At 35.4% G+C, this 18,061-nt stretch overlaps 2 protein-coding genes across 3 annotated transcripts; both read right to left on the reverse strand.

Annotated features, from left to right (window-relative positions):
• Positions 1–4,968: 4,968 nt before the first annotated feature.
• Positions 4,969–6,217, reverse strand: LOC129876482 (thaumatin-like protein). Its single transcript, XM_055951932.1, has 2 exons — positions 6,074–6,217; positions 4,969–5,911 (listed from the first exon to the last, which is right to left on the reverse strand). Exons 1-2 carry the CDS (start codon positions 6,135–6,137, stop codon positions 5,238–5,240), a joined length of 738 nt encoding a protein of 245 aa, XP_055807907.1. The 5' UTR covers positions 6,138–6,217; the 3' UTR covers positions 4,969–5,237.
• A 1,424-nt stretch (positions 6,218–7,641) lies between these two features.
• LOC129876150 (uncharacterized) lies at positions 7,642–17,423 on the reverse strand. 2 transcript variants are annotated; one of them, XM_055951498.1, is made up of 9 exons: positions 17,312–17,417; positions 16,511–16,566; positions 15,700–15,843; positions 8,651–8,724; positions 8,490–8,544; positions 8,359–8,421; positions 8,142–8,269; positions 7,892–7,997; positions 7,642–7,799 (listed from the first exon to the last, which is right to left on the reverse strand). In XM_055951498.1, exons 1-8 carry the CDS (start codon positions 17,358–17,360, stop codon positions 7,919–7,921), a joined length of 648 nt encoding a protein of 215 aa, XP_055807473.1. In that variant the 5' UTR covers positions 17,361–17,417; the 3' UTR covers positions 7,642–7,799; positions 7,892–7,918. The 2 variants fall into 2 exon arrangements, with proteins under 2 accessions (XP_055807473.1, XP_055807472.1); XM_055951497.1 differs by having other exon boundaries at positions 7,642–7,997; positions 17,312–17,423.
• Positions 17,424–18,061: the final 638 nt, after the last annotated feature.

Below are 18,061 nucleotides of genomic sequence, written 5' to 3' on the forward strand. Positions count from 1 at the left end.
GTCTATTTCAGAGAACCAGTTCGGATTTATGTCGGGACGCTCAACTATGGAAGCCATCCATCTTATGAGGAGACTAATGGAGCAATATAGGAAGAGGAAGAGAGACTTGCATATGGTATTCATCGACTTAGAAAAGGCTTACGATAAAGTCCCACGAGAGATACTATGGAGATGTTTGGAGGCTAAAGGTGTACCTGTAGCGTACATAAGGGTGATCAAGGACATGTACGAGGGTGCCAAAACCAGGGTAAGGACAGTAGGAAGGGACTCAGAACACTTTCCAGTTGTGATGGGGTTGCATCAAGGATCAACTCTTAGTCCCTTTCTATTTGCCTTGGTGATGGATGTATTGACGCGATAAATTCAAGGTAAGGTGCCATGGTTTATGCTTTTTGCGGACGACATAGTCCTCATCGATGAGACTCGTAGCAGAGTTAACACTAAGCTGGAAGATTGGAGACGCACCTTGGAGTCTAAAGGGTTTAAGCTGAGTAGGACCAAGACAGAGTACCTAGAGTGCCAGTTCAGTGAGACTCCTCAGGAGGTTGGCGCGGAAGTTAGGCTCGGGGACCAAGCCATCCAAAAGAAAAGTAGTTTTAAGTACCTTAGTTCTATCATGCAAGGCAGCGGGGAGATCGACGAGGATATCACACATCGTATTGGGGCAGGATGGATGAAATGGAGGCTCGCCTCCGGTGTGTTATGTGACAAGAAGGTGCCACCACAACTTAAGGGCAAGTTCTACAAAGTGGTGGTTAGACCAGCTATGTTATATGGGGCGAAGTGCTGGCCAGTTGAGGTCTCCCATGTGCAAAAGATGAAAGTTGCCGAGATGAGAATGTTGAGATGGATGTGTGGGCATACCAGGAGCGACAGGATTATAAATGAAGCTATTCGAGACAAGGTAGGAGTGGCCTCGGTGGAAGACAAGATGCGTGAAATGCGACTGAGATGGTTTGGGCATATGAAGATGAGAGTCCCAGATGCACCAGTGCAGAGATGTGAGAGGTTGTCTATGGATGGTTTCAGAAGAGGTAGGGATAGGCCGAAGAAATATTGGGGGGAGGTGATCAGACAAGACATGGCGCATTTACGACTTACCGAGGACATGACCTTAGATAGGAGGGTGTGGAGGACACACATTAAGGTAGAAGGCTAGTACATAGTGGTATTATTACCCCTTATTCGTAGGCGTATTAACGCACTATGATTTCTTGTACTCTCATTTATGTTATTTATGGTATTTATGTTATTATCTAATAATATTTACTGTTTTTTGTGCTTTGATTATACTATTGTTTGGACCGCTTTCGTTATTTACTTTTAATATTCTTGTCTGACCTTTTCCTATGCTTCTATTGAGCCGAGGATTTTTCGGAAACAACCGTCTTACATTGGTAGGAGTCAGGTCTGCATACACTTTACCCTCCCCAGACCCCACGATGTGGAATTTCACTGGGTTGTTGTTGTTGTTGTATAGAGATGTTTCAATGCACATGGTGAATATATAACAAAAATATTTTTAATACAATAATATATTTTATTAATAAGAGAAAAAAATAAAAAATAATTATAATAGATTTTGAATTCAATATATTATAGGCATGTTTCAATGCCCGTTGTGAATACATAACTAAAATATTTTTAATACAATAATATATTCTGTTAATAAGAGAAAAAAATAAAAAATATTATAATAAATCTTGAATTCAATATATTATAGGCATGTTTCAGTACACATGGTGAATATAACTAAAATATTTATAATATAATAATATATTTTAGCATCATTAATAAGAGAAAAAATAAACAATAATTAAAATACATTTTAAAATTAATTTATGATACATATTATAGGCATCTTTCAATAAATGTGGTGAATATATAATTAAAATATTTTTAATACAAATGAATTATAAGTATTATATGTGAATTTCAAACACTTCGATACTATTTAAATTAGTTTTGAATTAGGCTAATTAATTATTATTTAAAAAAAAAAAGAGAAAGAAAAAGAGAAAGAGAGAGAAAGAAAAAAATAGATAAAAAAAAAGAAGAAGAAGAAGCACGCAGAGGGGGGTGGGGGCAGAGAGAGAGGGAGGGAAAGAGAAAGAGAGAGAGGGGGGCTAATGAGTGATTTTAGTTATTAATTAAGATAAATATGTTAGATCGTAATTAAAAAAAGTATTCTAAAAAAGATAATTATTAATCTAAAAGAGTTCATCTACTTAAAAATTCCGAAACTAAACATGAAATAGCCTTAATCACTCATTGGAGGTAGGACTGTTTATAACCAAATCTAAATCTAACTAAAACAAGGAAAAAATGATATTAATTTATTGATAAAGAGTTATTGATTTAACGATTTACTAATAACTTAGATTTTTTTTATGGGGTTACCGAAGTTCTCCATTTGTCCAATTATTTTAAGGGATAAATTGATAATTCAATAGTGAATTAATAAATTATATTTATTATATAACATATTCTTTCTAATATTGGTGTATCACTGTCTGTATTGGTTTAAGCTTGATAAAGATAAACTATTCTCAATTTTCAGGAAATTAGGGACTTGACTAACCTTGGATACATCAGTTTTTTTTTTCTGAAATTTCTAAAGATACTGCCAATATTTGTTTGATTCTTTCTTTATTTTATGTATTTCAAATTTTAGCATATCAGGGAGCATAAGGAAGGAGCATCTAGGGGTGTGTGCATATTGGTCTTGGTCTGTCACATAGTTTATTAGTGATGCTCAATGAAAGAATTTTTCTTAAATTTTAACTACTAAACTGATAACTAAAATAATAATGATTAACTAATTGATTGATATTTTAACGATTTAATATATCTATAAAGCGATAATCAATAAATTAGGTCCATAATCTTTAACATCGAACTAAATTGAACCAATCGATACATTGGTGAAAGAGACACATTAAGTATTACTCCTTCCATCCATCTTTACTTGTACATATTTGACTTGGCACACCTCTTACGAAAAAAATAAATAGAAGGGTAATTTTAATATGTCGCCCCTATTATTTACAAGTTATCTAAATGTTGGGAAATGAACACTATTTAATAGGGGTGGGCGTTCGGTTCTTCGGTTCGATTTTGCTAAAGTTCGGTTCGATTCTTCGGTGTTCGATTTTGAAAAAGTGTGCACCATATTCCAAACCAAACTAGATTGGTTCGGTTTGATTTTTTCAACTTCGGTTCGATTTATTTCGGTGTTTTTAAAATGATTTTTCGGTACAATTAACTATGATTATTCTATATATGGCTTATTCATTAGTCAAAAGAAGAGATTTGTTGAATCTAGACGTGACATCTATATTTTTTATGTGAAGTTTATCGGTTTGATAGAAGTACAATATCGGTAAATTATTTTAATTTTGTCTTTGTTCCAAATTAGTTATATAGGTGATCTATATATTTTTCACTCTATTCATGTAATTTTAATATTTCATAGAGTAATTTGAAATATATAAAGACTAGAAATATAAGTACTAAAACTCAAAAATAAAAAAAATGGTCTTTTGTATTGAAAGAAAGAAACTTCATTGGGTGAAGAGAGCAATGGAGAGTGAAGAGTGACGAGGGAGTGAAGCCTGAAGGCAGGTTTGGTAAAAAATAAAATATTTTGGGTCAAAATATATAAGTAATATAATTTAAAATATTATTTTAAATTTATTTAATAAAACTTCGGCTCGTTGGTGCACTGTGGTTTCGTGACCCTTACACCATACACCGAACCGAAGTTTCCGAAAAAAAGAACCAACACCGAACTTGAAAATCGAAGAACCGACACCAAAAAATCGAATTAGTTCGGTTCAGTTTGGTTTTTTGATTTTTCGGTATTTATGCCCACCCCTACTATTTAATAGCGAAGGCAAAACTGGCAGAAAGATAAATTATTTCTTAATTTTCCAAATAGGACAAATAAAATTTGACAACTATTATATTTTGGGGTTTAATAATGAGACAATTTCAAATATATACAATAAACTAATTTGCTTACAACAAATATAGCTATGTTTTATTTATATACAAAATAGCCAAAAATCATAGGATATATACAGTGACTCCAAAAGTCATAGAAAATATATACACTGACTATACAATATATATTACTTATAGATGAGCTATACTTATGATACATTTTATACATGAAATATATACTGAGTATATATAAATATACACCAAATGACTATTTTTTATAATTAAAATGATCGAATGACCACCTACTGTAATTATCCCTTTAATATATTGAACAAGTAAAATGTACGGATGGAGTACCTACTAACAGGAATAGGGGCCTCATACATGAATCACCTTGTAACGTCACAATTGGCCCTTATTGTTGGTGGGCTAAACTACTATTCAACTGCTTTAAAGGAAAGTTTTAGCCCAACCAAGCTTAGGAGGACATAATTTAAAGGAAGGAATGACCTCAAAATGGCCATATGATGCAAGTAGTCCATTTCAGAGCTTAGAAATGGATAACTTCTCAAGATAGTACTAAAGGTGCTGGATTATTTTTTACATTCTGTTTTTGTTTGTTTGGCTCTATCATGCGTTTGTTGTTACATTATTCTGATTATATGATCTCACAAATGTTAGATGAGCTACATGAACAAGTTGATTCAATTGACATCACCAATGGTAGTATGTTCTTACACTCATTTAGTCTTTATCAGAATTAAAACAAACATATTGATTTGGTACTAGTCACTATAACATGTTAAATTCGAGATCTCGTGGATAGTTGGTCCCAACTTATTTGGAATTGAGACATACTTGATGATTAAAGTGTTGTTATGATTTGGTACTAGTCATTGTTACATGTTGAACATGTTGAATTCGTGATTTCGCGCCCAGTGAATGAACTACAGAAAATAGTTGATCCCAACTAATTTGAGATTGAGATGTACTTGATTGATAGAATGCAGCAAACACAGACTATTAATTTAAACTACTTTTTTCCCATTAAAACTGAAAAACAAAAAATAGACAACAAAGTATCCTTTAATAGGAGGGAAGTGACTCTTCAGTCACATCCTAAATATATGTTGCTCGCGAGTTCTCAAAAATACCATTGAATGTGTATCTGATCCTCCAAAAGTAATGTATTTTTGAAGGATCTGTGACACAGGTGCAACAACATTTCTGGAGAATCTGAACAACATAGTGTTAAATTACAGGGGGATTACGTAAACAACATATATAAGCCCTCACTTGGGAGGACAGAAAGTTACGAGATATCGTGGAGCCCTACATGTATAAAGGCTGGAAGAATCATCAAATGCATAGCTATAAGCCTTTGGGCAAATTGCTTTAAATAGATTTGCAAAAACAGTTGGCTTGCAAGTTTTAGGATCTGCATATTGTCCTGTACAACAATACTTTGGTGATTGTATAGCCAAACAAGCACTTTTGCAACCAACTACTCTGTCTCCAGATTTCACTTCAAGTGCTGATGGACAACATATGTTTAAATCAGCTTCACATTCCGCTACGCCACAGCCAACACCTCCTCCCACAGGTTTCATCGACACTGGCAAGTTGAACCCATCGACTAAGCTTACATCGTAGAAATGTAAGGGTGAAGTCGATGAGCCTAGTGTCATTTCCACTACAGTAGCGGGGGGCTCACCTCCTAGCCCCCGGCATTGTAACTGGTCACCACAATTGCCAGTATCACATTTTCCTTTCCCATTTTCGTCAAAATGACAGTTCTGTCTCCCCCATATTCTCCCCGACCACTTGTCAGGCACGTCGAGGACAATTTGCTGGCCAGTGCTGAGGTGAAACCCGCCATCTTTTAACGTAGTCTGTCCTGCACCACCGAGAATACCGGGCCATATGCTTTCCTTGCAGTTGTTTACTAGAATGACTTGGGTTCCATCTGCAGTCACATGAAAATCAGTGTGTGATAAAATTAGACACAAATGTGGAACCAGAATTTTGAGTGTGAATTTCATAACATAAACATAGGATTCTGACAAAAGCTACTAAGTTCTGTCGAACCTAACAATTACTGAAAATGAGTTAAAAGTTAGAGAATTACCAGTGCTAAAAAGGAAGAGAAATATGCATAGCAAAATATGGATAAGATAAGGTGAAATAAGCATTTTGAAAGTGTATGACTAGAAATTGGCTCTAGTAAGTGAGAATAATTGGTGATGATCAATTATGGACAAGGACTCAAGGGTTTTAAAGTACAATTTTTCTTGGTAGAGAACATTCCCCTTTAGAAGATAAGTGCTTGTGTGCTTTCTCTTTGCCTCTTTTTCTTTTTAGTTTTTTAATATATTAATTGTTTTGAGTTTTAAAGGTTATATACATCGCCAGTATTACATATTTTTTGCATTATCAAGTCATTTAAAGGATATTTATAGGTAATTTTCTTAAAATGTGAGATTTGTAATCTTGAAAATAAGACAAGTTATCTGCTACAATAGGTAAATGTTATTTTGGCAGTATAAAATTTCTTGTACTGACGGTGTATATACTTTTAAATTCTTTTAGTCTTTTTCTTTGGAAAGAAGACGCATATATGCATTGCTTCAAGTGGAGGACTTCTACAAGCAGAATTGTTTTTAATTAAATGGCAGAGGTAAATATAAATTCACATGGTTAAACTTTGAAGAAAATGGTGAATGGCTTTACAGTTCAAGATGATTCATGATATGTTTGAATGTCATTCATTTATTAAAACTACGTTTTAATAAATATTTTCAACAACATATATAGTGTGTCTCCTTATAACTTTTTCTTTTTTACTTTTTTCTTGATGAACTATATTATCTTATATACTGAAAGAAGTGTAGAATAAGCTTAGTTGTTATTAAACTTATCAAAGAGGATAACAAATATTATTGAAGATTATCGATATTTGTTGAAAGTGTATACAACGCTATAATCACACGCAAGATTGATTTTACTATAAAGAAAAGATCGTTTTTTAACTTTTTGAAATGTTGTGTAGTAGAAGCAATCTTCTGAGCTTTGTAAAGGAAAAGGGAGGCCTCTAAATATTTATATGGTGACATGATAAAGAATTGTCTGGTAATATCCTGAATGGAATTCTAAAAGAAATGATTTTAATACTAAAGAATGTTATTCTTGACAAGGAAGATTTTTTTTAGTTGCTTAAAGTGTTAATCTATACATAACTTTCACAGTAGCTAGAGGTTGGATTGGACATAATCTGTCTCTTTTCCTGCAATCATGTGTCTCTCTTTTATTACAATCCTTCATGGATTACTTCCGGAATTTTTTGAAAACAACATCTCAATCTCCATCTTTATCTTATAAAAATAGAAAGATAGGGGTAAGATATCTTTAATTAAACTAAACTTCTCTTATAGCTTTAATCACCTTTCATATTCTTTTCTCTCAAGTGTCATCATCTATGCTAGAAAAGCTTAAGCACTTGTTATTAGCAGCAGTCCAATAGATCTTTCATGATCAAAGTTGCATATTGTCTTGGTTTCTATCCCTTTGCATCACAAGCGCACTATTCCAACCGTTTCAATTTGTTTGTTTGATTTTGACTTAGTACGAAATTTAAGAAAGTAAAAATATTTTTGAATCTTGGGGTTTCCAGTGAATCAATAGATTAGATATAAGTTAATAATAAGAATATACCACTAAAACAAATCTCAAATAAAATGACTACTTTGTCACTAGGATTCAACTCCTTAATAAATCTTCATCTACTGGAAAAGTGAACTAAATCAGGACCTCTGTTCCCTGTAGCTCTATCCATTGCCAAGTCTCAAATGTGTATACTGGAAATTTCGCGTCCACTTGACAATGAGCAAATCTGATGGACAACTCAGAAATAACATATCAAAGCCAGTAAAAGCTAATATTTACTGACCATCCATACACCGATCTTGATGACGATTCACTGCAACTCATATGAGGAAAAACTGAAACCCAATCTTCCCTCATTTGTGGATTTCAGTTCCAACTTCTGAAAAGGACTGCCAAAATAAATCCAATCACTTCCTCATCAACTTCAGACGTATAAAGTTTATAATAGATGGGCAAGGTTCATGAGCACGAAATAGGTACTCCATATTAAATGGGAAAACCTTATAGAGAAAGAGCTTTGTAAAAGATGGTACCTGCTATTAGGATCGTAATAGAAGCCATTGATGGAACCATCACTACAGGAGAAGCAAACATAGTAAAAACCAGCTATTGTCAACCCACAGTCTGTTCCAACATTCACGAAGTATTGTTCTTTCCATCTCTGCACAGCCAAAGTCAGAATGGTAATACATCATGAGCAATGCAATCAAGCTCCCTTACAGTATAAATCAGTAATAGAAGACGTGTTACCATGAATATGTATGGGTAGTTACTCAGGTCCAGTGATTTACCGCCATCGACGTCCACTTGGCTCTGAAAAGAGCAGAAAAGATAAAGAAGGCTGAATATCTGTATTTAAAGAAGAAACTTTGACTGCTTACCAGAAGGGGTGAAAATGACGGAAACTTGGTCCAGTGCTTTATGTCATCTTCTGATCTGATCACAAAATCAAACCAGTTAGTTAAACTTCTAATCTAGTAAATTACTGGAACCATTTGGAATAAATATTGGTTAATGTAGAAAGAGGAGGGAAAGAGCATACGTGGCACCCCATTTGCCAGTGAAGAAAGTATAGTTCTTGGTATCAACAATTTCTCCTTCCCAGAAAGTAACTACCTGGCAATACCACGAAGAACTGGTGTTATACTACATTTTCGAGGTTGGCCCATGATAGATATATAAAAGAGCATTCAGAACATATTGGTTAACAGCCTTTTTACCAAAAGAGACGGATCACAGATTAGAGTTTCAGTTACATGCTGAAGACTGATCACAACTTGACGAATCACTTCAACAGTAAGTTTATTCTCTATGGAAACGAAGCTGCTATAGAGATTAGAGGGTGTGCACTTCTCTGTACTTTGTGTGTTGCCAGAGCCTTTTACAGCAGCTCTACTATAATATAATGGGAATTAGGTAACTACTTGATTGTTTAAGTCTGATAGCAGAAGTAAGAAATTCTCAAGGACAGACGAGGAGACCCAGCTTCAAGTGGTTACCAAACTTACAGATTCCGTGTTGCTAGTTTACAGCTTAAGTGTATGGAGAATTAGGTCACTTCTATTTTATAATTTAATAAGTGAGAATTAGGTAGCTACCTGATTGTTAAAGGTGAAAACAAGAAGAATGAGGTTCAAGGTAAGATACGAGATAAAGTTTTGAGCACTGAACCAAACTCACATATTTTCAGAGTTCAACAAACATGCGTTGAACAAAAGACTAAAAGGTTTAACAAGAAAATATCATTAAATAAAAAGAAATATTAAATCGTGTGAAGCAGAATTTTGATTTCACTTATCAGATATATAACTGCAGAATCTTTGACAGTGATTATTCATTCCTGCAAATTCCTTTTTTACTTTCTCGTGTGAGTTATTTTGAAAAGAAATTCCCCGTTACACACGTGTCCCATCGAGACACATGCACGATGCATTGGCCATAATAATGTTTGGCTTTTCATATGAGTTAAGAGTCCAAGGTAGACACTAGACACCAAATTAATTTATTTTTCATAATAATCTCTTTTGCCTCAATCTCCATTTGCAGGGTTCTAGAAAACAAGCCATTTTGCACTAGTGATCATTCCCAAGGATCCAGTATGAAACATTGGATCAAGGACCTCCAGAAATATGTCTACTTTTTTTTTTATGATCGTGCTGTCTGGGCCAGCTTTTGCGGATCTCTACTTATTCCACGGGATACCTGCCACCTCCCACCAGTAACATGTACTAGGTAACTCTGTCCACCAAGGCTAGAAATATGTGTATATTTTTATCTAAAAGAGTTCTTAATGTTTTACACCTTGTGGGATATGATGCCAGATAAATTAGGTACAATTACAAAAGTATCTCTCAAGGGAAATCTATAAAAGGATTGAGTGACAGAGCCCTTAACACAATCTACCTCATTGAGTATGGAGAGAGCTTAACGAATTCACCAGCCTCCACAACATGTTCTTTCAAAACATGTTCTTTCATTATTGAGGATGAAGTATTTCGTTCATTAGGTTTCAAAGTAAAGTTTCTGGTACTGCATTACTCTATTCAACACAACCTCTCAAAACTCACTTGATTTAGTTCCAAACTCTGTTTGAGTGAGAAATATAGGAGAAAAATATTATTGAATTGTGTAAGAACAAACAATATTACATAAAGACCCTATTTATAGACACTATAAACCAATCCTTTTCCAAGTAGGATACTATAAACTATTCATATTTCTATTCCTATTTTAAGTAGGATTGTGTACACCTATTCCTATTCTAACACTCCCCCTCAAGTTGGTGCATACAAATCATATGTACCTACCTTGTTACAAATATAATTAATACGAAGACCAGTGAGGGACTTGGTGATGATATCTGAAAGTTGATCATTTGACTTCACAAACTTTGTAACAATATCTCCTGAGAGTATCTTTTCTCTAACAAAGTGATAATCAATCTCAATGTGCTTAGTCCTCTCATGAAACACTGGATTTGATGCAATATGAAGGGCTGCTTGATTATCACACCCAAGTTCCATATGACCGGTTTCTCCAAATTTTAGTTCTATCAGCAACTGTTTGATCCAAACTAGCTCACAAGTTGCCACAACCATTGCTCGATATTCTGCTTCTGCACTAGATCGAGCAACCACACTCTGTTTTTTACTCTTCCACGACACCAAATTACCTCCTACTAAAACACAATACCCGGATGTAGAACGTCTATCAGAGGGTGATCCTGCCCAATCAGCATTTGTATATCCAGTGATATGCTCATGGCCGTGATCCTCAAAGAGTAGTCCTTTATCGGGAGCTGACTTTATATATCGCAGAATATGAATAACTGCATCCCAACAACTATCACAAGGAGAAGTCATAAACTGACTTACAACACTCACAGGAAAAGAGATGTCAGGTCTAGTCACTGTGAGATAATTCAACTGTCCAACCAACCATCTATACCTTTCAAGATTACTGAGTGACTCCCCCTGTCCTGGAAGGAGTTTAACATTCGGATCCATAGGAGTGTCAATGGGTCTACATCCCGTCATTCCTGTCTCCTCAAGAATGTCTAAGGCATACTTGTGTTGAGAAATAACAATACCTAATCTAGACTGAGTAACCTTAAAACCCAGAAAATACTTCAGTTTGCCGAAGTCTTTAGTCTGGAAATGCTGAAAGAGATGTTGCTTCAAATTAGTGATACCATCTTGATCATTGCCGGTGATAACGATATCATCAACATAAACAACTAAATAAATACACAGATTTGGTGTACAATGCCGATAAAAGACTTAGTGATTAGTTCCACTACGAGTCATGCCAAACTACTGAATTACTGTGCCAAACTTCCCAAACTAGGCTCGAGGAGACTGTTTCAGACCATAGTATGACCTACACAATCGACATACAAAGGTACTAGACTCCCCCTGAGCAACAAAACGAAGTGGTTAATCTAATAGACTTATTCCTCAAGATCACCATGCAAAAAAGCATTCTTAATGTCCAACTGATGAAGAGGCCAATGACGAACAACAGCCATAGAAAGAAAAAGATGGACATATGCTATTTTAGCCACGAGAGCGAAAGTGTCACTATAATCTAGCCTAAAAATCAGAGTATACCCTTTGGCAACAAAGCGAGCCATCAGTCGATTCACCTGACCGTTTGGGCCAATTTTGACTGCATAAGCCCAACGGCAACCAACAGTTGATTTACCTACAGGAAGGGAAACAAGCTCCCAAGTACCACTTGTATGTAAAGCAAACATCTCATCAATCATAGCCTGCCTCTATCCAGAATGAGAAAGTGCTTCACCTATAGTCTTAGGAATGGAAATAGAAGACAAAGATGATACAAAGGCATAATGTGGTGAGGATAGACGATGATAACTCAAGAAAGTATAATGTTGGTTAGCATTTCGAATGGATCGCATACCTTTTTGAAGTACAATCGGTTGGCTAGGAGGAGGCAAGTCCGCAGTAGGAGCAGGGTCTGGCACATGAAATGAATCATCTGAGACTACAACTGGACGCGGACGATGATGATAAGTTAGGAGTGGTGGCACTACAACTGGAGATGGAGGAGAGACCGTAGATTCCTCAAAAGTTGGTACAGGTAAGACCTCAGATACATTAGGATAATCAGAAGATGTATAGTAAGGTTGAGACTCAAAGAATGTGACATCGGCAGACATAAGGTATCGATGAAGTTCAGGTGAATAACAACGATACTTTTTTTGAACTTAGGAGTAACCAAGGAAGACACATTTGAGTGCACGAGGTGCTAATTTATCTTTCCCTAGGGCTAAGTTATGAACAAAGCATGTGCTTCCAAAGACACGAGGGGGGATAGAGTAAAGACATGACTGAGGAAATAGTGTGGAATGTGGAACCTGATTCTGAATAAAGGATGAGGGCATTCTATTAATTAAATAACAAGACGCAAGGGCTACATCTCCCCAAAAGCGCAATGGAACATGAGATTCAATAAGAAGAGTGCGAGCGGTTTTAATGAGATGCCTATTCTTCCTTTTTGCTACACCATTTTGTTGAGGGGTGTACGGACAAGTTGTTTAGTGAATAATTCCATGGTGAGTCATAAACTCTTGAAATTGGGAGGATAAGTATTCTAAGGCATTATCACTACGAAAAGTACGAATAGAAACTCTAAATTGATTTTGTATTTCAGCAAGGAAACTTTTGAATATAGAAAATTACTCATAACGATCTTTCATTAAGAAAACCCAAGTGCATCTTGAATAATCATCAATGAAATTAACAAAATAATGAAATCCTAAGGGTGAACTAACTCTACTAGGACCCCAAATATCAGAATGAACTAATGAAAAAATAGACTCGGAATGACCCTCAGTACTACGTGAAAATGTAGCACGAGTGTGTTTCCAAAGTTGACACGACTCACAGTCTAAACTAGACAAACTACACAAACTAGGCACCATCTTTTGCCGTTTGGATAGACTCGGATGTCCCAAACATTTGTGAATTAGGTCTGGAGGATCTGTAACGGAGCATGCTGTAAAGGAGTTTGAAGAGGTAAGATAGTAAAGGCCTTGTGATTCATGCCCTGTGCCAATCATCTATCATGTACTGCATTCCTGCATGAGAAAAAAATCATCAAAAAAGAATATGACATAATGTAAGGCACACGTCAAACGACTAACGGATGCCAGATTAAAAAGAGAGCTAGGGACATAAAGAATAGAGTATAGAGTGACAGAAGATAAGGGTTTGGCTTTGCCAACCCCTTTTGGTTTAGTTTGGATCCCATTAGCTAAAGTAATAGCTGGAAAAGATTGTAAATAAACAATATCAGAAAAAAGTAATTTATTACCAGAGATATGATCGGAAGCACCTGAGTCCATGACCCATGAACCAAGAGTACTAGATTGTGAAACACAAGAAAAAGAATTACCCGCAATAGAAACATCAGGTTGTGCAACTGAAGCTGACGTTTGCTTACTTGCTCGTTACTGGAGGAACTCATCATATTCTGTATAAGCAATATGAGCATTATTGGATGATTGATTAGGCTGAGCCACAAATGCTACTTGTGGAGATGTCTGCTTACGTGCACGATTTCGAAAGAACTCATTATATTCCTTTAGAGCAATAGGATCATAACTGGGTGGTGGACCATGCAAAATATAAAATATGTCACGAGTGTGCCCAAGTTTATGACAATGACTACACTTGGACCAAAACGCTCTCCTCCTTGTCGATTCTCCATAGATTGATATGTTTGTTTTTCTATGGTTTGAGATGCAAGAACAGAGGAGTCAATGGTGGGTGATGAGGCTACTTTGTGATTGGGAGGCCCGGCAAGACAAAGTAGACGAGAGAATAATTCATCAATTGTAGGAACTATAGGACTAGCTAGAATCTGATCACACACTGAATCATGATCAGTAGGAAGTCCAACAAGTGTAAGAACTAGAAACAACATCTGTCTGTGCTCTTGTTGTTTTTCCACATTCGTAGTAACTAGAATCAACATTTCAAATTCCTCCATGACTGCTTGTACCTGTCCTAAGAAAGTAGACATATCGGAATCTTGTTTCTTTAAGTTGGTCATTCGAGATATCACATCATAGAATCAAGATATGTCATTAGTGTATAAAGCACGAGCCTTTTCCCAAACTGAATAACATGTCTGGGATGGGCAAAACAAGGGCATCAGCTTGGAATCGTTAGATTGCCATAGGAGACTACATAATTGAGCATCAACCTTCACCCATTGTGCTTTGACTTTTGCATCTTCCTCACTAGCCTTGGCCCTTTCATTTACCACACAAACATTATTGGTTAAGTGATCTTGGACGCCTTGACCCTTACACCACAGTTCAACCGAGGAAGCCCAAGCTAAATAGTTTGAGCTTCCTATTAATGGTTCAAAAGTAATCATAGGGCTTGAACTTCCTATATTTTTGGAGCCAAAAATATCAATCCCAAATGACATTATTAAATATATATATATATAGGAATTTGGAAAAAAAATTTGGAGAAAGTTCAGTCGCTGGAAACTAGAAAGACAGATTTGACTGCCAAAATCTGGTCTGGAAACCCTGATTTCGCCAGAACCCTAGTTTCGGGGCTCGGGTATGGACAAAACTGGCTGGGGTTTGGTCGGAATGACTGAACAACCCTAACCAAGAAAAAAAACTCAAAAATAACTGATAAAAGAACCTCACGCGCTGGGCGTGAACCAGATCTTGCCGGAAAATCTCACCTTTGAACGGCGCGTGAGGTATTGTTTTCTGGTGGTTCTGGTTGGGGTTTGGTCGCCTGAGCTTTCAGAGATTTGTAATGGTGTTGGTTTTCTCATAACACCCACAGAACAAAAAACTGACAAAATTCAGCCCCCAAAAATTGCTGGAAAAATAATTGACACATGGTGACTTGAAGTTTCTCACCAACGCTTTGATACCATGTGAGAAATATAGGAGAAAAATATTATTGAATTGTGTAAGAACAATATTACATAAAGACCCTATTTATAGACACTATAAACCAATTCTTTTTCAAGTAGGATACTATAAACTATTCCTATTTCTATTCCTATTCTAAGTAGGATTGTGTACACCTATTCCTATTCTAATAGCATATAAGGAAATGATAAGCAGATTCCAGAGTTTTTTTTTCACTGTGGGTTGGGGGCTGGGGAGGGATCATTTGTTGGGTCAGATCAGCGAAAACTTCAGGACAAGGCAGCAAGCAGCAATTACAGCTAATTGTAAAAAGCTGTTCTTGGAACTAGAGAACATGAACAAAATTGACTGTGAACTTTGAGAACAGTAAAAATGTACGTGAACTTGGATTACTTGTTACCCCGACACCACTGGGAAGCATAGAAGAAAAATTAGACCAGTTAGGTTAAGACCCTCTTTGTTCACCTATCAATGACATGTCAAGCAACGTCTTCCCACCTGTGGAGCTTCACAAGGTGCAGCCAAAAGGTTAAGCTTTCAAGAGATGCCTATTCTTTAATCTTTAATGTAGCTACATATTCATGTAACAAAGAAATTTAATGTGGAAGAAAAAGGAAAAGAGATCTAATGCTCATTTAAGTAAAACAAAGGCTTCTTACTGGTGTATCTGCCATAGGAACATTAAGAGCTTCCATTGTACCACAGAGATATCCATGATCAAGGTCACAACCTTGAATTCGCACATTTACTCTCCAAGCTTCATCTTTTTGCTGACTTGAGACATTCTGAGTCCCAGAAAATGCCTGGAACAAAGCAATGCAGTGAGAAATGATGAAACTTCTCACTTATTTGACAAACTGGACAACCATAAACAGTAAGTTGTAACGCATCATGGATAAATTAATAGCCAAAAGTTACAATCAAAAGGAAGGATTGAACCATCATAATGCCCTTTTCACGATTAGCCAAAACATTACAGTGAGAAGTATGCCCCCTTGCAGCAGTTGATCAGTGGGTCTATCAGATGGATGCCCATCGACCATAATGCTTTGGTAGAATTTAAATGGCCTACATGGCTTCACCTCAGGGTTTTGCAGCTAGGAAAAGAACAAGGTGTGTAGGCTACTAAATCCCTTTAGGGTCCCAAACAAGCTTCAAAAAAATGAAATTTGAAGCTCACTGATGCTTACTGAAGTTAGATTTCAATCAAAGCAAGCACAACTATTCTCAGTCTACCAAGAGGTTAGGAAGCAACATTCAAATCATTCTCATCTTATACAATTGGATATGATACAAGCAGCAAAGAACAATTTTTTTGAAATCAGGTATACAGGAGCTCAGATTCTTCTCTGGTATAAAGTCCACAAGAACATAGAAACAATCATACTTCCATCTTTCAGGGAGAAAACAAACAAAAAAGATAGAAACAACAGGAGCAGAGGGAGAAAATAAAAAAAAGCATAAGCTCACCTGTCCAACACTTAGAAGTGTACAGACTGAAGGCAAAGTATTTCCTGAAGTTCCACCTTTGCAGTTGAAAGAAAACGAGCATTTCAGTCGTGCAACAACTACTTACTACTCAGCAAACACTAATTTGACACCAAAAAGTACAAAACTTAGACAACAATATATACTAACACCACAACCACCACCAACAACAACAATATCATACCCTGTGTAATTCCACGAGTGGGTCTCGGAGGGTAGTGTGTACCAGACCTACATACTAACACCACCACCGCCACCACACCAGTGTAATCCCACAAGTGGGTCTGGGAAGGGTAGTGTATACCCTACCTTTATTTTCGATAGACGCTCAGCTCAAGAAAACTACATACTGACACAACCACCACCACCAAAAACAACAACCTACCAGTGTAATCCCACGAGTGGGTCTGGGGAGGTTAGTGTGTACCAGACCTTTATTTCTGACTGAAGCTCAGCTCAAGAAAACAACATACTAACACAATTAGAATTAAACATACTGAAATCAGAAGTTGAAGAAACCCAATTCAAATTTCACTTAAACAACCGAATTGAGCAAAGTGAGCAGCCCAGATCTTTGCAAATGAATCTTCAAATAGATAATAAACAAAAAAAATAAATCTAACTTTGTCTGATTCTCAATGTAAAAACAAGAAGCAAATAAACCCACATTGCGCTGATTAAACTAAATCCAGTTTCTATATTCATAATCAAACTTGCAACTTCGATTAAAAAATAAAGATAAATTTAATCAAAAGAATGATAAATTAATTGGAAATTGATTACCTGAAGGCTGGGAAAGTGCGGAAGAACCCTCCACCACTCTCACGGGCATTTTGCGGTCGTCTCTATTGAGAATTGATAACTCAGCCTACTTCTCAGAGAAATTTATTCCGTCGGAAATAGTTATAAAAAAAATAAAATTATGTTGATTTTGGTAAGTAATATTTTGTTTGTCCTAATTTTTTTTATTTTTTTTTAGGTAACTTACATTTCGATATACTATATTAAGAAAATATTTATAATTTATAGTAATAATATTTATATTTTCAGTAAATATTCATAATATAATTTTAATATATATTACAAAGAATAATTTATAAAATATGTATAATACAAATTTTACTGATGAATAATACATTTATCACTCACTTTAATACATTTATAATATATTGTGTCAATTTCTTATAAAGCAAGCATAATATATTTTAAAAATACTTATAATACATTTATATCACATGCATAATTCACTTTTAATATATAGTACATATTTATCATAGTATTGTTATGTATTGCTATAAATGATAACAAATAAAAAGTATCGCTAAAATTAATAATTATATATTAAAAATTACTCACTCAAGAAGTTTTTCCTTTTTTTATCCACTTAAAAAATGTTTTTTTTTGATAATTTTTAATTTCAATTGTTCATCTGACATGTTTATATTGCGTACTTTTAATTTAAGATCAAAATAAACAAATTGAAATAAAAAGAGTAATTGATGTATTTGATAAAATAAATTGATAGATAATAAT

Source organism: Solanum dulcamara, chromosome 12 (assembly GCF_947179165.1).
Source record: "Solanum dulcamara chromosome 12, daSolDulc1.2, whole genome shotgun sequence".
NCBI classification, from domain to species: Eukaryota; Viridiplantae; Streptophyta; class Magnoliopsida; order Solanales; family Solanaceae; genus Solanum; species Solanum dulcamara.

Coding starts and splice junctions, on each gene's coding strand:
- LOC129876482 (XM_055951932.1), bottom strand. CDS start 6,137: ATGCTTATTTCACCTTATCTTATCCATATTTTGCTATGCATATTTCTC. Junction 5,912..6,073: donor TCTCTTCCTTTTTAGCACTG/GTAATTCTCTAA, acceptor ATGTGACTGCAG/ATGGAACCCAAGTCATTCTA.
- LOC129876150 (XM_055951497.1), bottom strand. CDS start 17,360: ATGCCCGTGAGAGTGGTGGAGGGTTCTTCCGCACTTTCCCAGCCTTCA. Junction 16,567..17,311: donor CGCACTTTCCCAGCCTTCAG/GTAATCAATTTC, acceptor TCAACTGCAAAG/GTGGAACTTCAGGAAATACT. Junction 8,422..8,489: donor CGTCATTTTCACCCCTTCTG/GTAAGCAGTCAA, acceptor TGCTCTTTTCAG/AGCCAAGTGGACGTCGATGG.